At 44.7% G+C, this 27,578-nt stretch overlaps 1 protein-coding gene across 1 annotated transcript in view; it reads right to left on the bottom strand.

Annotated features, from left to right (window-relative positions):
* The window catches only part of CASS4 (Cas scaffold protein family member 4), a 44,015-nt gene extending 23,772 nt beyond the window's left edge, over positions 1-20,243 (bottom strand). The window contains exon 1 of the mRNA XM_063120579.1: positions 20,151-20,243. Coding sequence (XP_062976649.1) covers positions 20,151-20,186 — 36 coding nt within the window. The 5' untranslated portion in view covers positions 20,187-20,243. The remainder of the gene's footprint in view (positions 1-20,150) is intronic.
* Positions 20,244-27,578: the final 7,335 nt, after the last annotated feature.

The following is a 27,578-nucleotide window of genomic DNA, read 5'->3' as shown; positions in this document are numbered from 1 at the left end:
AGTAACTAGGGTGACCATATGAAAAGGGAATTGTATTGAAAAGGGAATTTCAGCAGGTGTCGTTTGTATATATGGAGAACCTGGTGAAATTTCCTCTTCATCACAACAGTTAAAGCTGCAGGTGCCCTGCCCTCTTTTAAATCTGGTCACAGCATAGCTGGAGTATAGCTCCTGCAGCTTTAACTGTTGTAATGAAGAGGAAATTTCATCAGGTGCTGCGTGCATACAAATGACACCTGCTGAAATTCCCTTTTCTGTGCAACTGTTAAAGATACAGGAGCCCTGTCCTCCTTTTCATATGGTCACCCGACTAGTTACAGAGTTGGGGGAAATCCCAATCAGAGTCTCTGAGTAAGGGAACCCTGGAGATAGGTTAGACTGACCCCCTTTCTGAAGAGGTCTGCTTCTAATCTTCATGTTTGTGGAGATAACATGAAAAATGAAAAAAATATGGAAGACATAGATGAAAATGTGTAGGCAATATCCTGTATCTCCATCCTGTACTCAGAGTTTCAATCTACCTTCACAAGAAATGCTCTTAAAACATTCTGCTTCCCCCCTTTACTTTTCTTTTCTTTTTCAATTTAACCTCGGGTGCATCCAATAAAGGGGCAGGCCTTTGCTACTTCCTGAAACTTGCTTCATCTGTGGGCTGTAGTAACGGTTCTTTTTGCTGCAGCCCGCTCTGGCTGCTTGCACAACGGAGAAGCTATGGGATGTCGCGTAATGCATCACCCAGCTGGTTCTTTCACTGCCCATATATTTCTTCATTGCTTCCCTTCCGTGGGAACATCTGAACAGTGTGAGCCATTGATGGCATGGCAACAGGGAAAACATTTGGTATTGGTGGAATACCTTGAGAAATCTCCATACAACGCCCTTGCGGCCAGGGACCACAATAGGAGTCACAGCACTAATACAACGTGTGTGGATCAGGGTCCAAGGCAGAGAGAAAACTTGATCAGAAGCCAGATAAAGTTAATATAAATATACCTTGTACAGGATGCGAGAGATGAGTATTACCACCATTCTTGAGAAATTGGGTGTCATAGAGTGACAACCTCAAAATGTCACTTTACACGAGATGCAAAAAGTAACCTTGCAGAAAATACTAAAATAAAACAAAAGTGCCAGTATCTCAGCATGCGTATCCTCCCCACAAGCCTGATACAGGAGCCCTTGCTCTCCATAGCAGTACATGAAATTATTTGGAAACGAAGATGATGTGAGGGGCAGTGGTTGCAAGTTTCTCATGTTCCCGGATTCTAGGACTGCCTTTCCCAATCCTGATGCCCTCCAGGGGCTTGTCTGTACGCCTTGTGTATTCCCCATGGTGGCTGCGCAGAGGCGTTGCATTGTTTATATGCCGCAGCTGCCAACCTGCAGCCACCACGGGCTTTCACCTCGGAACTGCGCTTTTAAAAAGTCACTGACTTGCCACGACTTTTTCCTTTACTCCGAGGTTACCACCTTCTTTGCTCTGTCGGTGGTGATCTCGCTTCATATTGAGCCTGGGGGCATTCCAGGGGCGGATCGAGGCCCATGATAGGTCAGGGGACACATGGGAAGACCAGTCAGAGGGCAGATATGATGAGCTTTTGCCACTCCTACCCCACAGCTGCGATGCTGCGGGGGGGGGGGGTTGTTGTTGAAGGAACCAGTGGCAAAGCGACGTCATCAAAACAACCCCCAGATCTGTTGGACTGCAATTTCCATCATTCCCAGCCTTCCAGATGTGTGTCACCCACCCGTGAAGCAAAGGAGCACAGCATGAGAAGGGGGGGCAGGTTTCACTTTTCACTCCTACATACTTCTGTTTATGTAAAGAGTAGAACACGCCACCCCATTTTATATGTGCACAAGGTGGCACACGGATAAAATATACACATAGGTCCCCATATTGTCTTGTTGGATGGTGTTTTCTTTTTAGCTTGGAATAATAATTAATCATGTTTCCAAGATGACAAATGAAAAGCTTGCTTTTCATGAAAATGGTGCAGCTTGCTCAGAGGCTTGGTGAGAGCAGCAGGCCGGGCAGAGTGGCAGTGTTGTCAGCAACCAGCAGGTTTATCACACAACAACTGCTGAGCAGGAAGTGTCTTATCAGAGCAGAAGGAATGTCAGCATCAGGACTCTTAATGGTCCCAAAGTATTTTTATGTCGTCATCCTCAGCACTGGTTCCTGAGAGATGGGGGTGTCGAGAACTCGGAGCCTGCACCGGGCACAGAAATAGCTAGTTACAGCCCTGTGTCTGTGCCAGGACAGGGCTTGTGTTGGAAGGGTGGCAGGGATGCTTATCTGCATTCCAGAACTTCCCAAGGAAAACAGGAGGTCAACCGCAAGCCCTTCCTAGTGTGTGCCAACGTTTAACTCCAGTCAGAAGACCGGGCGAAGAATGTGTTACCCAAAGCGCTGGGCCAATTGCGTTAAGAACACAAGGTTTGTATTTTTACACACAGCATTTGCTGAAAAGAAACAGCTGCTCTGGAGTAGCAGGAGAAGAAATATGTTTGCTAGCTCAGATGATGAAAGTGGCCTGTTGTTGATAGCATCAGGGTTTTTTAGGGGATTTTTTTGGTCGCAATGGCCCTCAGAACAATGGATCTCTTCTAGTGCCTGGCTTGGCAACACTCTCCCTCCTCGGCTGGCCAAACAGCTGACAGAGACAGACAGCAACAGGCCTGTTTACCTTTGGAGCGATTCCTTCAAACAGTCTGGTTTCTTCTAGCAAGTGTCCCAGCCCAATATACTGTTTTGACAATCCCAAACATTCGCCCAGCTGGCCAAGTGCTGCTTTTCCGCACAATCAGGCGATGCGTACTGTACACACGAGTCCCCGCCGTAGGCATTTAACATTGCTTCAGTTCAATGTTTAAAAAATGTGGGCTTCAACTTCAGAAGCTGTGCGGCGACGGCCACCAGGTTAGATGGCTTTAAGGAAAGATTGAACGAGTTCTCGGGGGAACAGGGTTATCAATAGGAATCACAGCTAAATAGAAACCCTTAGGTAACATCCCATGTAAGGCCTACTTAGAGTAGACCCACTGGAATTTATGGCATTTTTATACCGCCCAATAGCCGAAGCTCTCTGGGCGGGTCACAAAAATTAAAACCATTCAAGGTATAAAACAAACAGTATAAAAACATTGTATAAAATACAATATAAAAGCACAACAAGGATAAAATCAGCAGCAGTGTAAGAAATACAAATTTAAAATACAAATTTAAAACAGCAAAGTTAAAATTAAATTTATAGACTGTTAAAATGCTGAGAGAATAAAAAGGTCTTCACCTGGAATGAATGGGGCTTAAATTAGTCATGACGAACTCACGTTTCATTTACTTGAATTGGTCTTTTATATAACAGAGAGCAAAGCTGGCTCTACCATTTGGCAAAGTGAAGCAGTTGCCTCAGGCGGCAGATACTGGGAGGAGGCAGCAGGATGCTGGAGCGGAGGGCTATGAACACTCTATGCTAGCCTGCTGCTTTCATGTGTCGTGGAGGATGCTGGTCCCATTGCCAATGTTGGGGAAACATTCAACTGCCAGTCTAGTTGGCTTTTACATAGGGAATGGGAGTCTCATCTTGTTCTTCGCCTAAGGAAGCAAAATGTCTTTGGCCATGACTGGGTTAGGGCAGCCTTCCCCAGCCTGGTGCCCTCCAGGTGTGTTATAGTCCAACTCCCATCATGCTGGCTGGGGATGGTAGGAGCTGTAGTCCAACACTTCTGGAGGCTGCCCGACTGGGGAAGGATGGCTATAGACAAAACTATGTGGTTATATTCTTTTATGGACACGGTATTACTGCAGAACCTGATCTCATTCTTTTCCTTTTATGTATTCTTCTCCCACAAACTTTATTGAAGCCATTTACAGCTTCTTTACTTTAACCTAGTGGAGGCTGGTGACTCCGATATCAGTGGGATGGTGAATTTACTTTGGGTTTCAATCAGAACCAGTCAGAACTCTAAAGGAGCTCCTTTAGAGTTCTGACTGAGACCCGGAACGGATTCACCGCCCCACTGACATCAGAGCCACCAGCCTCTACTGCTTTCACCTTCTTTCGTATGCTTAAGATCACGCTCCCCTGTGAGCCGGGTGGCTGGTGTGTCGAACATCAGTGGCTAAGCAGCAGGGACCTTTGCTTGAAGATAAGTACAGGAGCCAAAGCGGGGGTTGGGGAAGCAGCACTAAAGGAACTCAGAATGACCCGGTGGGTGGCCTGAATTACTAACACTTTTATTACTCATGTGCACATTAATAGAAGGAAATAAATGTGGTTGGCAAAAGCAACTATTGCTGCAAGTACTACAGAGGCAGATTACTTACTGAGTCAGAGCTTAAGTGACCTGCCCAACTCTGAAGAGGAACTACATGATGAAATATTAGAGCAGCATAGGCTCAGGGTTGGGTTTAGATTGCAAAGTCTTCCAAATTTCACGAGTGAAAACAAGATGAGAATTTAGACTACTCTTCACACTAGAGTCCTCCAGCCCAGGGATTAACAGATTATTTCAAATCAGTATTGGACCTTCAGCCTGCAGCTCCTGGCCAATTGCATCTCGACTCAAGTCTTTCTCCCATCTGCTCCCAGTTTTCTTCTGGTTGGCAAACTCCTTCCATCTGATTTTCTTCCCTTCCTCTCTGTTCTGCTCCTTCCTTTTCTAGCCTCCCTGCCTCTCACATGACCACAGGAGAAAAGCAAAAAACGACGGTGGTGTGTGTGTGTGCGCGTGTGTGTTGCTCCTTTAGCCAGAATACTGGCGTGGAGTAAAAGGGTGTTTTAACTGTTGTGATGAAGAGGGAATTTCACCAGGTGCTGCATGCATACGAATGACATCGGCTGAAATTGCCTTTTCTACACAACTGTTAAAGATACAGGAGCCCTGTCCTCCTTTTCATATGGTCACCCTAGACTTTTATGGGCTTTTCTATATGAGGCTGTTGATCTGCTGCGCCTACGTTGTTTTGTCACAGAATTGAGATCCCAGCACTACACTGTTGAAAGTGCACTACACTGCGTTGAAAAGAGTGTTTGTTGGGGTTTTGGAGCTCAATTCCCTCAATGTCTTGCACTTAGGTTCTTGGCCAAGTTACTTTTCTTTCAGTTTTACCAATTCGCCTGCTGGGAAACAAGCATTTTGTGATTGGCCATGCCCACCATACCCCAAATGGGAAGCACACACACCCCATCATAGCGATTTTGTGACAGCAACCACAACACTCCTTCAAAGTTCAGAATGTGCCCACTGGTCTAAAAGGGTTGGGGGTTGCTGAGTTAAGAACCCTGGTGATCAGGGCCAGGCCATGTCATTTTGCTGAAGGACAAGATGGTGTCCCTTCTCCCTTCCACATACAAATGATAACTGGACTGGCAACGTCCTCCACTACGCTTGAAGGCAGCAGGCCAACTGGGGCAGCAGGGACCAAATGGCAGATTTCGTAGTGCACACATTTCTGTCTTCCATCTTCCCATCATTGCCTTTCACACCCCGGAATCCGCCACTTCTGGCACTCGCCCTTGGTCACTTCCGTGTCTATTTCTATCCCCATATACTAACTTTTCCCCTTATGCTCAGAGTTCCTACCCTACATTGACAAGTATTATCTTGTGAAAACACAACTTCCGCCCTGTTGCTTGAGGGTTCTGTATATTTTCGGTATCTACAGCCAACAAGGGCTAGCTTTGCTACTTCTGACAAGCCAACAGCTCAGCTCCACAACGGGGAGCAGCCAAGAACAAACCAAGCTCAATGTAGCAGAACCCAACCCTAGCTGTGGTGACTCTCTATATAACTGTGTGTGTAAAGTACTATGTGGACAATTAGGGACTGAGAGCTAAATTCCTCCAGAATTGTTTTAAAGCCATTTTCCTCCTGGGTGGGCGTTATTTCTGGTCATAATTTTTTGGTTACATCCATCCTAACTCCCAAATAAGTACAGTCACTCAGAAATGTATCTCGGTGCTGGTACAAATGCATGGAATTTCATGCACAGGAACACTAAGGCACTAAGCAGAGCACGGCCCACTATTTTATGCGCCGCAGCTGCTAAGGTATATTTTGGTCTGTTTATAGAATATTGGCAGCTAATTATGTGCTTTCTGATAGACCTTAATCAGAACAACAAACACCACCCCTGAGTTTTAAATAGAGTCACCATATGAAAAGGAGGACAGGGCTCCTGTATCTTTAACAGTTGCATAGAAAAGGGAATTTCAGCAGGTGTCATTTGTATATATGGAGAACCTGGTGAAATTCCCTCTTCATCACAACAATTAAAGCTGCAGGAGCTATACTAGAGTGACCAGATTTAAAAGAGGGCAGGGCACCTGCAGCTTTAACTGGTGTGATGAAGAGGGAATTTCACCAGGTTCCCCATATATACAAATGACACCTGCAGAAATTCCCTTTTCAAGACAGCTGTTAAAGATACAGGAGCCCTGTCCTCCTTTTCATATGGTCAGTCTAGTTTTAAATCAATGCATGACAAGGCTATGGCAAATTAACTGAATACAGCCAGGCCCAACATCAACATGCGGCATCCTTGGACAACTGCTGGGACCCCAGCATGGCCCTTACGCTATGCTTGGGGCTTGCCTGTGCCTGCCCCTACTCACTGGGTTGCCTGGAGCCATGGTTTAAATTTCCCACAATGATGCCAACATAGCATCACTCTGGGGCATTATGGGGAATTAAAATGGCAGACACCATCTTCCTGGTGCAGAGTACACAGTCTCATTGCTGTAGGAGAGCCTTCAAAGTTGAAGCCAGCTGTCACTGCATCATACAACTGAGAGCTTTTATACACAAGGCTGTTATCTGCTGTGTCTACTTTTGGTTTCATCGAAGAATTGAGATCTGAACTCTACAGAAACAGCTTTTCCTTTCCTGCCTTTCCACTACATAACCTCTAGGTGGAGCTGTGCTATAGTGGAATAGCACAAATACAGGCATAGAAACAGCACTTTCAGAAATAATACCCCATTTCCCCCATTCTAAAAAAAGTCCAGGAAAGTGCTCTGAAAAAAACAGAAGCGAAACTGGAGGATCACGACATCATCTAAAGAACCTGTAAATAACCATGAGTAAGGAATCACAAGTATACAATAAGTGCCTCGTATAGACATGCTCTGAGTCGAGCCTTCAGAAATGCATAATGGGGGCGTGGGGAGTGGACGGCCCAGGTAGTGGGGCTTGGGCTTGACGATAGGGGTACTACAAGCATGCACCTATTTTCATAAATAAAAAATCAACAGCATATCAAGTTTTTAAACTCTCTGTTTTAAAAGAAGAGTTCTTGCCCACAGGGCTGTGTTATATGGTCAGTTTCCTGTGAGAAGCAAAAGCTGAAATCTCGTGATGCTTTTTGTAATGTCTTTTTATTCGCCAACATATAGGTTAAGCACTTGGAAAACAAGTATGGAGACATAGATAAGAAAGTAGGTAGGTAATGTTAGTCCCAGAAGAGTAGCAACCTAAGGTCTGGGGGGGCAAGGGGAATCAGTCCATAATCTCTTAGCAAGCTTTCCTAAGCAACTCTAACACTAAAACTCCACATGTGTGTATACACACACACACACACACACCTACCTCTTTTTGGCCAAACTAAAACACTGCATCTTATTGGGCCTTCCCCACTCCCACTTTGGATCAAAGCGGATGTTGGATCATTGCTGATCTTTCCACCTCAAAGTCTGCTAGAAAGATAGTTCAAAACAAACCAGGGTCTCATCTATACGTTATATATAATCTGTCGTGGCTGCACAGTTGTGCTCTGTTGTTTATACGACGTAGCCTCCAATTTGCAGCAATATTGTGTTATTCCCCACACATTGTCGATGTGCTGTTTTACCACGGGTTTTTATTTGCACCAATGGTTGCACCACAGTTGTTTGTGCGTGTGTCAGTGGTGGCTTCAGTTCAAGTTAAGAGAGTGAGCATAGTTAGGGAGCAGATCCCAGTGCAAGGTAGGCATGAGAATACAGGGCAGGGGCCAGGCCCCAGGTGAGTGTTTAGTCATGGCTGCCATGGCGACATTAAAGTCTGATTCTTGAATGAAAGTAAAGACAGTTATTATACATAAATTCAACTGCACAACTGCAGGTTTTCAAAGCTACAATGCTGCACAGAGTTGTCAGAAAGCAAAACAAAACAATTCTCTCGGAGGTTTTCAGTCACTCGATATTTGCTAAGCATTGCCGCAGTGATAACGGCGCTACGAATTTTCCAGGCAGGATAACCCATTGCTCACTCCTACCACGTAATCTTGTCGTTGCTGCTTCGCAGCAGCAATGCTGCAAGTTTGGGGTGGGGGGAGTCAGTAGCAAAAGCAGCACTGTATAGATGCCCCCCAGGCGGCCCCCAAAACCCAAAGTGCACTTTGCATAATTAAACAGTGCTTTTACAGCCATCTCAAAGGCACTGTTTGGGGCCCAGTTTGGACTCCATGGCAACCCCACTTGCAAGGAAAGGAAATGGCACCCTTTTCGTATTCTGGGAGAGAAAGGCCAGGTCTCGGAACTCCGCCTCCGCCCCTGAACATCTTCCACTTGGTCATTCTATTAATAGGGAGGGTAAAGCACCTTTCCCTCCCCTGCTCTCCCGCCCCCCTCTCATTTCCTTTTTTGGTTTTGCCACAGTGACTCATAGAACATTGACAGCTCATGAGGAATGAAAGAAAGAGAAATTGGCAAATGTGCTTTTGTAGCACAAATCCTCTCACTGGGCAGCGGCCCGATCTGAGATCATCCTCTTAGCTGCTGCAGCATGGCACAATTACGGGCAACGGCTGTGAAATTGCTTTTAAAAGCAGGGGAGGCCGGTGGCTTCAATGTTAGTGGGTTGTTGAATCTGCTCCGGGTTTCAGTCAGAACTGTAAAGGTGCTTTGCATGTAGGAAAGCTCCATTAAGAGTTCTAAATGGTTCTGAACGAAACCCGGAACAAATTCAACGCCCCACTGACATCGGAGCCATAAGCCTCCACTGCTTTTAAAATCCCCAAACAACAATCTTCCCTGTTTTGGTTTGCTGACACAACAGAGGCAAGATTGCTGCAAAGAGGAGCAGCGCTGGAGAGTAACAAGCAGATGCCAATGAAACTTTAGCCTTTAAAAGCTGGAGCCGTTCTTGTGCAGGCAAGCAAAAAGCAGCCCCAAATATTTCTCTACAACCACGTTGCCTCCAACATTTCACCGTTCTTACGTTCTTGTAAGATGCCAGTTTTGCTGCCTGAGCTCCATTCTCCCTTATTACATATTGTTCTTCTCCACCAGCTGTGTACCTCCCTGACAACTGCACGTCCTGCCTTGAGTTAAACCCTCTATAGCTGCAGTCATGAAATGATGGGCTGTATATTAAATGGGCACCTTAAGCATAATTCACGTATTTTTCTGAACATGCATGCAGGAAGGGGTAGGCTGGGTTTATGCCAGTTCATGGCCACCATTCGTCCCAGTCCCTGTGCATATTTTGCATCATAGAATCATAGAATAGCAGAGTTGGAAGGGGCCTACAAGGCCATCGAGTCCAACCCCCTGCTCAATGCAGGAATCAACCCTGGAATCCACCCATGTCAGAAAGAGTCTATGCACCTATGAACTTTGTGCACATACTCTCTTTCCGGCTGATCAGGAACCCATGTTTTATGTGCGGAAGGATGAGAATGGGAGCAGTGGCCTCGAGCATGCATAACCCCACTCCCTGCTCCGTGCATATCTGGATGAACATCTGGTCTGTCCTTTCGTTTTTACTGACACGCATGCACATGCATCTTCTCTAGAGTCAAGAAGCATCTGTTTCCTCCCCATCTGAGAGACATCACAACTAGGAGAGAGGAACGGATGGACGGAAGAAACTAAAACCTGAAGAATGGCAACTTTAGCAACTCACATTAACAATGTTCAAAAAAAGAGATCCAAACCTCTTCCCCATGGACAAGATAGGGACAAAACTGAAATAGTCCTTGACCATCATCACACAGGGGGAAATCGCAATTCCTTATCGTCGCTTCTCCACCTGCACGTTTGTCCCTCATTTGAAAGTGGAAGTAAACAACATGCACGTGGCCCATTCAGTGGGCCGTTTGATCACGTTGCTTCTCCTGCACACAACAGGAGATAGCGGCAACTTTCATCTTTAAGAATAAGTTGGACTTGCTGGGGTGGTTTTTTGTGGCGCGAAGAAGGCTTGAAGGGGTGGGAGGCATGCGGGATGCAGACGACGACGTGAGAGGGACCTGCGAAAATCCGTGAGTGCCCAGTAATGAGCGTGGAATAAAACGCTTGTCTGATGGAGCTCCCTGATTAGTAAAACAGGGACATCCCTTGTAAATATCAGCCACTGAAACATATATAGTGATTTGTGCATGTATGTGTCTGAAAAGGTATGGATGCTGCATGTAGGTTGGCTAGGCCTTTTGTAAACCGCCCAGAGAACTTCAGCTATGGGGCGGTATATAAATGTAATAAATAATAATAAAATAATAATAATATGCAAGCGTATGCCAGGAAATAGTAATCATATAAGAAGCTGCAGGCCCAACTAGCAATATTCCAGTTACTTTGCCCAGCCCTGATCTGGCTTTGAAGAATTTGAAGAGACTACAGCCGCCGCGTTCTCAAGCTTTTCTCTGCATGGCAAAGGAGTTAGGGTAAGGGAGAGAAAAGACCAGCAGGCTACAATCTGCACCGCACACACATTTCCAGTGCTTGTTATCCAGACTTGTGTGATTCACTTAATCAGCCTGCTTATCCATAACCAGGTGTTATCTCTTGGTCTTGTTATGCCATTAGGCCATGTAAGCTCCTAATTGCGGTTACCATGCTATATCAACGGTGACAACTGTTATCCGGCAACAGCTATCAACGACCCAGTGATAAGAGCTATCAACTAACCAATGGCACACTATTGGTGTCACAAACGTGTCGTTCGCATACTATAGACTGCAATTCTGTCATTCTGCTTTTTTTCTTAGTCATAACCAGGTACTAAACAAAGTCAGGCCCTTTCTGTTATCGAGTTGATTATTACCCCACTGTTGACTATCGTGTTGTCTGATCGCAGCCATTTTCTAACCATTTCTCACAGTTGGGCTCACCATTGGCGGGGGGGGGGGGGGGGGGTAGCACAGCTTATTTCTCCTTTCCTAAAGCTTTTGTGTGTGTGTGTGTGTTGCCCTGCCACTTCAAGTGGCAACAGCAGCAACGGTTGGCAGCCTGGTCTCCATTTTACATCCTCAACAATGTCATTCCGGGGCATTACGGAGGAAGAGAGGGAAGCTGAGGAAGCTACAGGCCGCCAGAGAGATAATTGTCCTCCAATGCTTCTCATGTCGTCTCAGACCTACTATTGTGATCCTTTCAATGTAGATGACAAGTTATTGGAGAGACTATGAGCTTTTCTATATGAGACTGGTAATCGGCTGTAAATCCACCCTATCTACTTTCAGGCCAGATCTACACCAAGCAGGATATAGCAGTATGAAAGCGGTATATGATATGTGTCCTGGGCCCCAATAGTTGTCAGTGCACTTCAATACCACTATAAACACTAGTGTGGCTCCGGCCTCTTATATACTGCTTCCATACTTCTTCCATAGTGCTATGTCCTGCTTGGTGCAGATCTGGCCTCAGTTTCATTGCAGAATTGAGAACTGACCACTAGACAAGGAGCGTTTCCTTTCCTGTTTTTCTGCTACATAACCTCTAGGCGGTACAGTGGTATAGCAAAATAACAAATACACAAGAGGAAATTTCGCTTTCTTTCACTTTCTCAATTAAATGCCACATTTTCCCTGCTCTAAAAAAAATCGCCAAAAGTGCTGCTTAAAAACCAGAAGTGAAACTGGAAGATCTTCTTAAGAACCCATAAACAACTGTGAATGAAAGCACATGATAAATGCCTCATGTAGAAAAGCTCTATGGCTTATGTAAAAGACTAAAGCTCAGTGTAACAGTGCATGCTTTGCATGCAGAAATTCCTATGGTCAATTCCCAGCATCTGCAGTTAAAAGGATCAAATAGTAGACAGTGTGAAAGACCTATATCTGAGACCTCAGATTGCTGCTGCCAGTCAGAGTCTAGAATACTGGGCTAGATGGTCAAAACATCAGACCTCATACAAGGCAGCTTCCTATATTTCTATTGAGGTGCATCTAGACTTGATCTGATCTGCTGTCTTTTAAGGCGCTAAATGCAGCGGTTGTCCCCTCCTCCTTTAGCTCATTACCATGGTGCTGGAAGTGGGGGAAGATTTAACCCTTTTTCCTGTGTCATTTTCAAAATCCATATTAACCCTCTACCTGGAGCTGCTATGGCTGAGATATACGGATGCCTGTAAACTCAGTTACATGTATTAGAAGCAACCTGACACCATGGACAGATGCTGCTAATCAAGTACCCAGATGATGGTCAAATGATTCGGGATAAGGCAGTGCCATTATGCCCTTGGTTAGAGGAAGGCAAGTTGAGAGCAGAGGTAGGGGGTTGATTCACACATGCACTTGCATGTTTAGACATGAACTGTTGGCTCATCCCTGAATGAAGAAGTGGAGTTACTCACACAACCTGCTAACCCACACTCAATGGATGAGTGTGGGTGGTTGTTGAACTATGAGATGTTTGTAGAACTGAAGGTTAGCATATTGTCTGAACCGAGGACATTTTCTATAAGGTGGCTTGATAACCATGCATTGTGGCTTATTTTGCTTGAACCAGCCACCTTGAGAACCTTGTTCAGGGTGGTTAACAAGCCACCCTGCAGAAAATGTCCTGGGTTCAGACAACACATTGGCCCTGTTCAGAAGACACCTTAAAGCACGGTGGCTTTAACCACCTGTGTTTTAAGGTGTCTTCTGAACAGGGCTGCTAACTCATAATTCAACAAACAACCCATGGTTCAATAAACAATCCATATTCAACCACTGAGTGTGGGTTAGTGTGTTGCATGAACATGCCCAGAGTGTCTCATTCAATGCTGACAATGGCCCAGTTCTCATGACACGAGGATGAGTAATAAGCCACAGTGGCTTGTTAACTACCCTTGTGTATGGCAGGCGCATGACACCTAATTTCCCAATTTATACTTGCTGGTCACAGCTTGTCATTATATGGTTGGAGTAGTTAGCAAACCACCCAGCAACTCTACAACAGAGCATGGGTTTTCAACCACCCACCCGTTTGCAAACCCAGACAGTAGCTTATTAACCATCCAGCTGCACACATGAGCACTGCCTCCATTGAAAAACCTCATTCTTGAGGCTCTTTGATGCGTTCAAATCATCACTTGATGCCACAACTATCAAATAATTAGTCTGTGCACATAGGTGTGTATGTGTATACTCATTGGCAGCTGAAGAGATGGAGAACTTAGGATATCTAAAGGCAATAGAGAGAATGACAGGGAATCTGCAGAGCCCTGGGATCTGGCTCTGCCACTTTCCATCTCTTTCTTTCTCAATTCATGATGATATAGACTGAAATTACAAAATCCAAATGGTTCCCCCTTAAAAATCATTTAGCTTCACAGTATTGTTGTTTTATTTTTTTACCAGTGTCACGTTATGCCTCCCACCAAGAAAACATAGAGCCAAAAGTTCCACAGGATCGTTGTGTCATCGAATCAGCAACACTTTGTGAGATGCGCTCATGGAACTACAGCCCAATGAGATTCTCTGAGAGGATACCATGTGTCTGTATCAGGTTTGTTCTCCCTAGTGTGGGGAAAGGGGGTTTGGGATGGGGGGGGGGTTTTCAATTGGACTCAGAAGGGAAAGAAGAACCAGGAATTTACCAGCCAATACAGGAAGCAGGGTAGGAGATTCTCCAAGATTCTTCAGGAGTCAAGTCTGAAACTTCCCATGAGCTTATCGCAAAGAATGCAGACAGCTCAGAGACCATCCTCCTCCCACTCCTGAGAACTCAGCCTCTGTTTGAGGGGAAGGGGACATCGGAGTTGACAGATCCCAGAGACTGCCACAAGATCAACCAGGCAGAGTTGAGAGGAGGTGAGAGGTGATCTCTTAGGGTAGCTGCTCGCGAAAGGATCCTTCCAAAAGATCCTCCCTGAGCTAAAGTTCCTGTTGGATTGTAGGTCATAGTCCTGAAGGCAGCTGCCTAGTTTTAGCCAAGTTAGGTTTAAAAGATAGCTCCTTGCATTCACACTCCCTTCAGGTGTGAATAGATGTTTATTTGTTGAATAAAGCTTTATGCATTACACATCAGACGTCTTTATTGTCTCGCATCAGTGAGAGGGCTTGGAACCACGAAACCATGGCCCCAGCAACTAAGGATTTAAAGGCTCAAAACAGCAACAATCCCCACAAAAATGGACTACAAGCCACCAGGAATGTTATCCCTTTTGACAGCATAGGACATCTGCCCACCAAGCCTTGCCATTTTGTCCTCATCCGCAATTATTTCAGATTATCGTGGGGATGGCCTCTGTCTTCTAGGCAATCCGAAACTCCCATATTTCTACATGGTAAGTGCAGCCACGGTAGCACAGCCTTCTACAGCAGCCTTCCCTAATCTAGTGCTCCTCCAGATGAGTTGGGCTGCATTAGCCATGCTGGTTTGAGGAGGATGGATGGATGGATGTAGTCCAACACATCTGCAGGTTCAAAAAGCTCTCAATTGTTTAGGGGATCTTCAGACGACATCATGATCCTCCAGTTTCACCCCTGTGCCTAACCAGCATTTTCTACATGAGACTGTTAATCGGCTGTATCTATTTTCACTTTCGTCACAAAATTGATATCCAAACACTACATGAGGCGCATTTCCTTTTCTGCTTTTCTGCTATATAACCTCTAGGTGGCACTGTGGTATAGTGGAATAGCACAAATAGACAAGAGGATAACACACATTCTTTTGTGTTCAAAATTAAATGCCGCATTTTCTCTGCTCTAAAAAACCCTCGCTGAATGTGTTGGTTAAGGCACAGAAGCGGAACTGGAAGGTCACAACAGCATCTAAAGAAAAGTCTCATGTAGAAACCGCCTTTCTCTAATCCCCTTTTAAAGCCAACTAAGTTGGTAGTTGTCACTATTAACTCATGGCAGAGAATCCCATAGTTTAAATACTGTGAAATATTTTGAAAATACTGTGAAAAAGTACTTTCTTTTGTTTCTCCAGAACCTCCCACCATTCAGCTTCCTGAATCTGATCCCAGAGTTTTATAACTTTGTGTATATTGTGGAGAAAGTAGATGGAGATATTTTTCTCTCCCTCTCATAACATTATTTCTATCCACTTTTTCTACGCCATACATGATAGTATAAACCTCCATCATGTCCCCCACTTCACCTTTATTCTAAATTAGATAGCCCCAACTCCAGTTGCCCCAACTGGAGCAACTCTTATAGAAGAGGTGCTCCAGCACTTTGTTCATTCTGGCTGCCCTTTTCTGCAACCGCCCCAACTTCACAATATCCATTGCGAGTTTTGGTGCCCCAGAGCTGTACACAACATTCAATATGTCGCTGCACACATTAGAATTGCATTAGACCAGCCTTCCCTAAGCTAATGTGCTCGAGAGGTGTCAGACTACAACTTCCATCATCCACATCCATGCTGGTGGTGGATGGTGGACACTGTAGTCCAACACATCTGGAGATTGAGTCTTGGAGAAGGCTTGACCAGTCAGTCCTACCTGCAGTGTTATTCAGAACCCATTAACAATTCAGTTTCCTCTCAAAATAAGGAGAAAAATTAGATAGTTGCAACTGCCTCAAATACTCAGCTTTTCATTCATTCATAAATATCCTATTTCATCTGAACTAAGAGATCATTGGTTAAAACTGGGAGCTGAATGTTCTGCATGTGATAACACCTTATTTCAACAGAAGGGCATGAGACATCCAGGGACCAGGAAACATCCCTCCTCTTTCCTGCTTTTTGTCTTATGGGTTGAACTAGAGGGTGGGAAAGATAGAAGACATTTATGATTATAATGTATTAGCACTTATTAATGGGACCATTCACCTAAAAACAATTGCAACGCCTCCAAAATCCTCAGTTGAGCAATGCCTTTATTAGCAGACCTACCAAAATGCCACCAAAGATTTCCACAAGCTTTTGTGACGTTTTGGTTGGTCTCCTTAATATGAAGTTATTGCTCAACCGAAGATTGTGGGTTTTTCTCCCCTCGTGGACCAGCGTGGCTATCCTTATTTTTAAACACCTATAAAAGGAGCATGGGGCCTAAAACACTGCAATCTTGCACATGCCTACTCAGAAGTAAGCCCACCGAGTTCGATCATACTTGCTTCCAGGTAAGCGTGCCTAGGATTGTTGCAAAAATAGCGTATACATTTTTGATGGAATTTGTATATGGCTTACCCATCAACAAACATTCCCTTGGCAGCTTAGCAATGCAGAAAAGTGAACTAAATTTGTTAAATGTGTAAGATGCCATCATGAAAAACAGCAAACAATAAACAAGGCGGCACGAAACTCTTCCTTCCAATAAAGACAAATATATCTATAGCCACATAGATCTGAGAAAACAGACCTGCAAACCACAGCAAAGAAATGGCCCTTCGAAACAACACAGAGCAGAGCTAAAAGCGATGCCCGATACTCACGTTCACTTTCATTTTGCTGGCTTTACCTTCAACCTTTATAGCTCCATCGCCTGATGCACCCTCCAGAATTGGCTCTCTATGGCTGCCTTTTGATCAAAGCGGGGCGAACTAGCAGGCTCAGCTGAAGGATTTGTACGGCTTGGTGGCGAACCTTGGTCGTCTCTAATTCCCTATGCTGTGGTCTTCTTCCCCAGCCTGGTGAAGGAGTTTTTGAGTGAAGGAGTTTTTGAGTGAACAGCCCTCAGGGATGAAGAGCCCTGATCACAGAGAGCATAACAATCCAGTACTGCAATTGGCCTGCAGGTTCCCCCATGCAAATGAATGTTTGGTGTCTTCAGTGTCAAGGGAGAGAGGAGGAGGAGGAGGAGGAGGAGGAGGAGGAGGGAGCGGGTGAGGGGAGAGAAATAAAAGCCACCGAAAAAGACTTCTTTTTATATTTTGATACCTATGAAACATCATCACATCACAAGTGTGGTGCAAGAAGGCTGTGCATGACAGATTTCCCCATCTTTGGAGATGGTTTTCCAGCAGGCTGATGTCAGGGGTGGGTGGGTGTTTGTGTAGAGGTTGCTGGGTTGTTGCTTTTTAAAATGTTTTCAATTCTTGTGCACGGTGGTTCTGAATTTTCAGGGCTCACGCCACCGTGCCTGTCCTGCCTCGGTGACTGCTTTTCACTTTATAAAAATAAAGGCTTGCTAATGACATCTTTTTAACGGCGAAAGCATGAATTGGGAAGAACAAAGCAGAACAGGCCCATGAAAATGAAATACTTTCAGTGGGGCCCGGATATTCAAATTGACCATCTGCTCTTGGCTGGAATCTGCTGCTTAATCACTTTTTAACATTCTCTGGTTTTGTGCAATTCTCCCCGGGGTTCCCGTACCCACTACCCTTTCCTTTGTCTCTGTATCCTCTCGGCCTTCTTTGAATTGGACCTTCCTCTTTTTACAGAACAGTCTTTCTGAGCATCGTTGAGATATACAGATATAGATATATATATAACAACAACAACCACAGACAAGACAGAAGTATCAATAGACTTGTGAAAATGCAAAGGCTTGCAGAAGTACAAGGACTCTTTAGGGGGTGGGGGACAACTGCTTAAAAAAACACCTATCTCCCCCAAACAACTCAAAGGAGTGTGTCTTACAGGAGAAATCTTGGCTAGCTGGCTGGCTGAAACCCTGAACAGGAACACTCTATGCTGCAATAGTTGGTTGCAAGCCCCATTTGTCCTTTCTAAGGAGGAGTACAGCTGATTACAAAAAGTGCATGATAAGTCCCCCCCCCAAAAAAAAGATCAGTTTGGTTACATGTAGGGTGGTCAAGAGGGCAGGGCTCCTGCAGCTTTAACTATTGTGATGAAGAGGGAATTTCACCAGGTGCTGCATGCATACAAATGACACCCGCTGAAATTCCCTTTTCTACACAACTGTTAAAGATACAGGAGCCCTGTCCTCCTTTCCATATGGTCACTCTAGTTACATGAGAAGCAGGATCAGATGTGGTTCAAATGTATTTTTCAGTCGCATTTGAATCCCACCTTCCCTTTAGGAAGCTCAGGGGATGAGGACCTCCCTACTGGGTCCTTACAACAACCCTGCAAGGTGGGAAAGACTGGGAGAGAGATCAACTGCCCCAAATCACCCAAAGGAGCCACCACATCAGCTCTCTGAGCAATTGCAAATGCAGTGCAGTGCATATATTGTCCTGCGTTCCCTGTACTTAAAGCAGTGCAACTTATGCTTTACCTTACAGGGTCGTTGCAAGAATGAAAAAGAGAAGCCATAAAAGCATTTTGCAAATCAAAAGTACTACATGAATGTGATGATACTGGTCCTTTTAAGGTGACAATATGGAAAGGAGGAAAGGGGTCCTGTATCTTTAACAGTTGTCTAGAAAAAGGAATTCCACCAGGTGCCATTTGTATGCATGCAGCACCTGGTGAAATTTCCTCTTCATCACAACAGTTAAAGCTGCAGGAGACTTGCCCTCTTTTGTATCTGGTCACGCTAGGCAGGCCTCCTGCAGCTTTAACTGTTGTGATGAAGAGGGAATTTCACCAAGTGTTGCATGTATACAAATCGCACCTGGTGGAATTCCCTTTTCTGCACAACTTTAAAGATACAGGAGCCCTGTCCTCCTTTTCAGCCTTTCTCACCAACATGCATTAATTTAAAAGTTACAATTTTTTTACCTAATTGGTGTTTAAAACCTTTAAATCCTATTACCCATTTACTTAGGTTTAACAAGAAACTGGCTGTGTATTTGAGAACAATTTCACAGTAAACTGAAGTCCAGGATGTATGGACTAGAACTATCTCCCTCTTCTACGTGTCATCTAACCAAATTATCACCTCAGCTGTCACTCCAAGGTCCTTTCAGCAACTCTTTCCCACTTCCCTTAACTTCCCAAACTTCAAGCAATCTCTTCCAAACACAAATGTCTAAACCCATTTCATTCTATAAGGTTGTCACTTTCTGAAATCAACAGGTGAGCCTGAGCCATTCAAAGGAGCAACAGGATCAGAAATAACCATGCAAGGAGAATTTCTTCCCCAGTGGTGCCCCAGCCACTCAACAAAGAGCTTTATCACACCAGCGTTATACTGTGCACTCACTGTGAATTGCATGCAAAGGACTCCGAAGTTTTCCAGCTTATGATCTGCTTTGATTGTGAAGTACTCCCATGCATCCTGCTTTAATTGCGCTTCTTAACCAAAAGAAGTGCAATATTTTGCTACTAGTTTTCGAGCGTATCATTTGTTGTTTTCCGAGCGGCCACTGGGGCGCAGGAGCAGGATTTGAAGAAAAACTAAACAAATGCTTACATCTGTGTAAGCTTTAAAGATAAAGACATCAAAATTGGCACAGTAATAGATATTAAGGAGAGCTTTAAGAATACCAAATTTGAATCGGATTGGGTCATCCATTGATTTTTTATGATTTTTTTACATTTTCCCCCTTAAACCCATTTCCTGGTATGCAAAGGATCTTGCCGCCCAATAGCAACAACAACAACAGCGGTGACAGCTTAGCGCTGTAGGAGATAATTCAAGGGAAACAGGTATGTGGGATAAAGCTCAAAGAAGGACACAAACAGGTGTGTATCACTCCACCCAGTTCATTTCTGAATGTATTTGCAATAAAAGTATCAGTTTAGAATTCCTCAACAAATTTTCCCAACCTTACAGTACTCAGAAGCAAATTCAATGGGGCTTACTCTCAGGTAACAGTGTAATAGTGCAATTCTATGCACATTTACTCCAATGGAGGCTTCACACCTTGGATAGCTCCTTTAGAGTTCTGACTGAGACCCGAGTGGATCCTCCATCCTACTGACAACAAATCCACCTGCCTCCCCTGGTTTACTCTGAAGTTGGTCGCACTGTATCCAATCGGGCTTACTCCCAGGGAGGTGTGTGTATAGGATTGTCATCAATATTCACATCCCTGGGAGCAAGTCCTACTGATTCCAGTGTGGTTTGCTTCTGAGTAGATGTGTCTAGGACATCTCTTAAATCTCATCACAGTGTTCTTTGCTCAAAAAAAATGACAGGCCTACCTTTGTAAGCATGCTGGGTCCAATGTTTCTATTCATCGTCGTTACCAAAAACTGGTACCACTTCCTGTATCATCATCACTCACTGCTTAGGTTTGCAAAGGAATGGTTTCTTTGGGGTTGGGTGGGGGAAGGGCTCCAAATTGTATCCTCCAAAAAGCACCGGTGGTGGGGAAAAAAGTTTCTGAAAAAAGGAATTTCCAAGGCAGCAAGGAAAGTTAAATACCGTCAATAGAAAGAGTCAAGGCAGAGGAGGGACTCTCGTTTAAAAATGAGATCAATTCTCATGACTGGCCACAGCCTTTCTGCAAATAACCACACACAGGAAAAAAAAACATTTTGCTTTGCTTCATCTTCCTGTAGTTCCTATTTTAGACACCCGATAGGGGAATGGCATGGCTTACTAGCTGCAAAGATCCTGTAAGAACTTGGCATGCCCCTTGACTTTAAAAAGGAGACAACACTTCCCCCCTCTACCACCTGTTTTTTTTTTTTAAAGAGGGCATTTTTCTACCTTGACGAAAAGCAAGTGGTCTTTTCACCCAGCTGTGGACTACACTGGAAATCAGGTCGGAAACCGGAGGGCATAACCGAATTTGCATTTGCAATTTGTATACAACACAGTTTGCACGTACATGCCAGACATGAGGCTCTCGTAGGAGGTGAAGGGGAGGAGGAAGTATGTAAAGTGTGAGCTGTGCAGTCTTCAGCATCTTGTCCACTCAGAGGGGAGTTCAGTGAGACTTACTTTCAAGGTAATAATAGGACCGGCTGAATGGGTAAGAGAAGAGATCAGTGCCTTTCAACAACAGGGAGCTGTTCCTTCAGGCCTAAAAGAGATGGTGGGAAGGTAGAGTGCCCATGTGCCCTCTTTTACAGAGGAGAGCCCTCTATTTGAAGGAGTGTTAAATTAGGGTGACCATATGAAAAGGAGGACAGGGCTCCTGTATCTTCAACAGTTGCATAGAAAAGGGAATTTTAGCAGGTGTCGTTTGTATATATGGAGAACATGGTGAAATTCCCTCTTCATCACAGCAGTTAAAGCTGCAGGAGCTATACTAGAGTGACCAGATTTAAAAGAGGGCAGGACACCTGCAGCTTTAACTGTTGTGATGAAGAGGGAATTTCACCAGGTTCTCCACATATACAAATGACACCTGCTGAAATTTCCTTTTCAATACAACTGTTAAAGATACAGGAGCCCTTTCCTCCTTTTCATATGGTCACCCTAAAAGACACAACACTAGGGTGACCAACTGTCAGGATTTCCCCGGATTTGTCCTGGTTTTTGTTCTTTCCGTGGTGTCAGGGGGGATTTTCTATAATTTTCAATAATGTCCTGGAATGACACACCTTCCCCTTTAAGGCTGCCATTAGCATGGCAGGAGGGAATGACATGCTTTCTTGAGGCACATCATTCCCCCACCCCGAGCTCCAATTGAGGTCTTAAAGGGGAAAGTGGGTCATTCGTGGACGTTATAGAAAAGGCCCCAATTGGAGTGGATGGTGGTGGTGCAGAATGAAATCCTTTCCCCTCCTCCACTCCAATCGGGTTCTTTAAGGTGGCGGGGGAATAACATACTTTTTGCAGGACTCAGAAAGCTGCTTCCCCCCCCACACACACACTAGGTGTCCTCTTTTTTGGTTTCCCAAATATGGTCACCCTACTAGAGTGACCAGATTTAAAAGAGGGCAGGGCACCTGCAGCTTTAACTGTCGTGATGAAGAGGAAATTTCACCAGGTTCTCCATATATACAAATGACACCTGCTAAAATTCCCTTTTCTATGCAACTGTTAAAGATACAGGAGCCCTGTCCTCCTTTTCATATGGTCACCCTAGTTAAATGAGACTTCTCTGTTTGAAGGCATTCTCTATTTGGAGGGCTGCCCATCCCAAGATGAAAAACCATCAGAAGAAAGAGCTTGACCTTGAAGTTGCCCATCAACACCTGGACAGCAAACTAAGAGCTTTTCTACATGAGGTATTTATTGTGTGTACGTCATTCCTTACAGTTGTTTATGAGTTCTTTAGATGAGGATGTGACCCTCCAGTTTCGCTTCTGTTTTAAAGAGTACTTTCCTGGGGCTTTTAGAGTGGGGGAAATTGACTATTATTTCTGAAAGCAAAAGAATATGTAGCTTTCCACTTGTGTGATTGCATTAGTCTGCTATAGCACAGTGGTTATGTAGTGGTACATAACCACTACATAAGTACAATGACATGCCAGTAACGTACAGCCTGTAAACAAGTCATGAAGGAATTAAGAGACACCTACAGTTAAAAGTAACCCAGTCAAAATATAGTTACTGCTCAGAAAGGAGGCCTCTAGCTGTTAAATTTACCTAAATAACATTTAAAAGTCTTTGTACACCTTCAGTTATGTTAAGCCTTTTATTAGATTTGAATTTCTCTGGAAACTGTATTAATGCATTAATGCATTAATAATAGCATTAATGATGAAGATGAAGATACTGCCTTGCCTTACAGGGTTGTTGTAAAAATTATTGAGAAATTTAAAGTGCTTTGAACACTTGAAAGAACTATATAAGTACTAGCAGCTCACTATTCAGACATTATTTATTTATTACATTTTTATACTGCCCATCAGACGAAGCTCTCTGGGCAGTGCACAATTAAAAACCATAAAATACAAGTATAAATTTAAAACATTAAAAAGTTTAAAAGGCAATATCAAACTAGCTACATTAAAGACCAGGAAAGCCTGTGTAAAAAGGTATGTCTTCAGGAGGCGTTTAAAAGATATTATGTTTTCCGCCTCCCGAAACGCACGAGGGAGGGTTTCCAGAGGGTGAGTGCTGTCACAGGGAAGGCCCGCTGTCAAGGTTCTTCATGGTACTACTAGTTCAGTGGGACTTGCTCTCGTATGTTTGCAGCATAAGTAGGATTATTTTGGTTGGTTATAAAGTGTTGGTTATTACCTTTAAAGCCATTTGGATCCAGGTTACCTGCGGGATCACCTTCTCCCATACAATCCGCCCTGCACGCTCAGGTCCTCTGAGAAGAATTTACTTCAGTCAGTGAAAACTAGGCTGACAACCATTACCCAGAGGACCTTCTCTTCTGCTGCCCCCAGACTGGAATGGCCTGCCGGGAGAGATCCACCAACTCAACAGTATTTCTGAATTTTAAAAAGCCATAAAGACTGATCATTTCTGGCAGGCCTACCCAGTCTAATTTTAAAATGTCTGGCTGTTATTTAAATAATGTAGTAGTTTTTTGTTTTTAAACAGTTTTATACATTTTATCGTATCTTTATATTTGATGTTATTCCCTGCCTCGATCCAGAGGGAGAAGCAGGTAAGAATTATTATTATTATTATTATTATTATTATTATTATTATTATTATTATTATTATTATTCCACAGCAGGCCCCAGATGCCTGGAAAGCAGCCTCTGAGGCTAGCTCATTCTCATGTAGACAAGACAAAGAATGGGTGATCAATCAAGAAGAGCCTGCAGCCAATTCCCACATGCTCAATAAAGTTGGTCCCCCTTCTGGCTCATTCGCCTCCAATAGGTTGATGTTCCTAGCTCTGAATCCCATTAGGAGAGGTCAGGCTGGGAGAGGGAATCTGCAAAAGTAACTCCTCTCTTTCTTAGTAGGTGGAGATCCATAAGGAACTTGAAGGAACTCTATTCTCCTGAATGAAGCGACATGCATTTCGCTTGATTACAAGTGGGACCTGCAACAAAATGTTGCAGCATGCACTGCTGCTAGTCACTGTTCCAGTCAGATTGTTCCATTCAGGGATAGCCACCCAGTTTCCCATTCCTTAGTTGGTGATCACTGAGCACACCTTTCCCTCATGGGGCCGATTGGGGGTTTATCCTTATATTTAAAATCCCCTTACGATTTTTTGGGGGGACGTATTTTTGCAAACCCTGGGAGTCCCCCAAGCCAGCTGACACTTCCTCTTACACATGGATGGGGCCTTTTTGGTTATATAAGCAACACTTGCGCCTCAATATTGGAAACCGAGGGAATAACAGCATAAGGCATCAGTGTTGTCTCATCTTTATCCTTTCTCTCTTTTTTGACATCCACTATCCCTTTATCCCTTTCTAGGTCTCCTTCTGCCCAGACCTCCTTCTCGCCCTGTCTCCCTGCTGTTGGGCACATCTGGTTCAGCCAGGCTGATAGCACAGCAAGCAGCAGGAGAGAAAGGCTGACCAGCTGCTCTCGGGGCCCCCCCTTCTTTTCTTTCCTAATTTATATGCAGGAGATGTTGCAGGGACACAGTCACACAGGGCAACTTCCAGAGCTTAAAGTAACCAGAGCTTAGCAACTGCAGTAATCTATATTTGCTCCCTCTTCTTGACTTGTGCTTCCTTAATACCAGTTGTGCACTCGGAGCTATGCGCTAGTGTTTCCCAAACTTTTGATACATGGGGCACAAAGGTTTTCTTTCTTTTTTCTTCCCCGGCTTTTCTGGATTTAGATTGGAGGCATGCTTCATTTTACACTCAAGAGAAATAGGCGTATTTTAGCTTCCAAGGGTCTCCTCCTTCCAGCTGCAAAATAGTCCAATTAATATTGCATCCGGGCGTCTGCTCATGCTCTCCTTTTGATCAGCCAGGGTTTGGGGCAGTTACAGTGGCAGTGGCAGGTTTTGGAAATTCCCTGGGCAACATGCTCTCAGATACGGTGGACGGCTGTCCTATGTTAGAGGAGAGACCTCTATTTGAAGGTGTCCTATATTTGATGGGCTGCCCAGTCCAAGTCCACATTTAAACATATAAATCAGCATATGCAAATAGAGGTCTTCTTTTGTCCTTTTTTGGGGTTGATGCATTTCCTCTCCTTTGGTAGTGCACAGATGGACACCATACTCTCAGAGGTGTCACCCCGTTTCCACTGTCCAGTCTCTTGTCACTTCCACTCTGCCCAATCTATATCACCACCCAGAGGAAGTAGTTAAGGCTTCAAAACAATGTAAAGTCAGCTGTATTGGCAAATAGAGCGTGGGGGTGGGTGGCAGCGCACAAATGCTACACAAATCCTCTCCAGTTTGATGGCCACAGTGATGGATGGCTTTAAATGGGGGGTTAGACAAATTCCTGGAGAAGGCTACGAGGGAAGGTTACATCAACTGGGATTGTTTAGCTTGGGAAAAAGATTAAGGGGAGACATGACAGAGGTGTACAAAATTATGCATGGTATGGAGAATGTGGACAGCGAGACATTTTTCTCCCTCTCAAAATACTAGAACCCGGGGTCATCCCATGAAACTGATTCGTGGAAGATCCAGGACAAATAAAAGGAAGTACTTCTTCACACAGCGCGTAATTAAACTATGGAACTCACTACCACAAAATGTAGCGATGGCCACCAATCTGAATGGCTTCAAAAGGGAATTGGATAAATTCCTGGAGGCAAAGGCTATCAATGGCTACTAGCCCTGATGGTTGTGTGCGATCTCCAGTATTCGGGGCAATAAACCTGTGTGCACCAGTTGCTGGGGAACATGGGTGGGAGGGTGCTGTTGCACTCATGTCCAGCTTGTGGGTTGCTGGTTGACCACTGTGTGAAGAGTGCTGGACTAGATGGACCCTTGGTCTGATCCAGCAGGGCACTTATGTTCTAATGGCTACCCATCCGGAGAGCTACGTGCTCCCTCCAGTATCAGAGACAGTAAGTCTGTATACACCAGTAGCTGGGGAACATGGGCCAAAGGGTGCTCTTGCACTCATGTCCAGCTTTTGGGTTGCTGCTTGACAGCTGGTTGGCCACTGTGTGAACAATAGGGTTGTGTGCTCCGCACTCAAATTCCGGGGGTTCAACAGACCTCCGAAATCACAGGATGGTTTCAAAACCGTTGGAAACCCATGGTGCAGTTAGATCGTTCGGAGCCCCAAATGGATCCAAAGGTTTTTTAGGCAACGTGGGGGCTCGTTTCATGTTGATGAACAACTAACTGAACACTTCCATATTAGAAAGATGCTGAGGGGTGAAGGAGGGGTAGTTTTGAGATTGACATCTTTGGCTAACCAATAGCCAGTCTCCTCCCTGTTGCTTAGGAGGAGGGATTGCAAATTATGGAAGAGCCCATAGCACTGCTCTTTCACAATGCAGCTGAGGCTGAGTGAACGTCCCAGAAATGGGAAAGTTCCATCAGCTTTCCCTAGCATCTTCCTACCTGGGGGCAATTTGAAGCCACCTCTGCCCTTGCCCCACTGGTCCAGCAGGGCCAGTGGCCTGCTTCTGGGTGTACAGGGCAGGAGTCTTGCCCAGAGCACTGCTGCCAGCCTGAAACTGACCATTGGCTTGAAGGGGGTGCAGCCTCTTGATCTAGCATACCTGGGATGCTCCGCCTCCAAAGAAAAATGATCCCAAGCGCTAGACATGGATTTTGAAGCAGAGGGTGCAGGTGGAGCTAAAGACCACCCACATCCAACTGCTTCTCCTGCACCAGCAGAGAAAAGGGTGCACCTCATTTTTTTGGCAGGGGGGTGGGAAGAGAACTAGGAGAAACACCTCCCTCTTCCTCTCCCTCCATGACCAGAGCCAGCTTTCTTTGCTGGGTTTTCTTTTGTTTGTTTTTATTTCCTTCTTGTAGTACCACCCCACACTCCCCTTTGTGTTATTGAGTGTGTGTTGTGTTCTTGTTCCACACATGGAAATAGGGGACTTCGATTTTTGTACGTTTCTAATTTCTGAAACTTCAGCAAGATCTCTTAAGATGAAGTGTGTATGAGGTGGAGAATGGTTGGAGAGGAAACTTTTTTAAAAATTCCTAATAATCAAGGGATGAAGAGATCTCCATCCAACATGGCATGGCTAAAGCCCTACTTAGGAGTTACCAAGGTGCCAAGTTTCATCTCGTTATCTTTAAAAATGGCAGAGATGTAAACATTTTTGATAATTTCCATTGATAATAGAGTGGTTCTCTGAAAATGTAAGTTTTCTGCCGGGTAATTCAATGGAGCGGGGAGGAAGTGCCGCCCTGAAAATGGGGGGGGGGGGGAATCGCCTCATTGGAGCTCTGCCCCAAATTTAGGGGAGGAGCAGACCCGCTCTGCACACACCCTAGTGAACAGAATGCTGGGCTAGATGGACCCATGGTCTGATCCAGCATGACTCTTCTTTTCATGCGGCCCAGTCCAGTTTGGGAATCAAAGGGATCGACAGCCCAACCCAAATCCTGGAGTACATATCTTTGAATACAATGGGACTTCTTTCGGAGTATACATAAATAGGATCATGTTGCATATGGCTTTAGACGAGCCACTGTTCTTTCACTCCCAAAATTGCAAATTGGAGATAACGCTGCTGGCCTTTCCAGCTCGGCTTCAAGGATAATTGAGTTACTGCTGATGGTGTGCTTCAAACACTGAAAAAGTGACAATATCAATACATTCTCTGTTACTCGCGGCTTTGGTAAGTGTCGGTCTGTAACCCTCAAAAGC

The sequence above is a fragment of the Elgaria multicarinata genome, chromosome 1 (genome assembly GCF_023053635.1).
Source record: "Elgaria multicarinata webbii isolate HBS135686 ecotype San Diego chromosome 1, rElgMul1.1.pri, whole genome shotgun sequence".
Classification (NCBI taxonomy): Eukaryota; Metazoa; Chordata; class Lepidosauria; order Squamata; family Anguidae; genus Elgaria; species Elgaria multicarinata.
The sequence above is the reverse complement of the archived record's forward strand: the minus strand, read 5'-3'. Positions and strand labels throughout refer to the sequence as shown.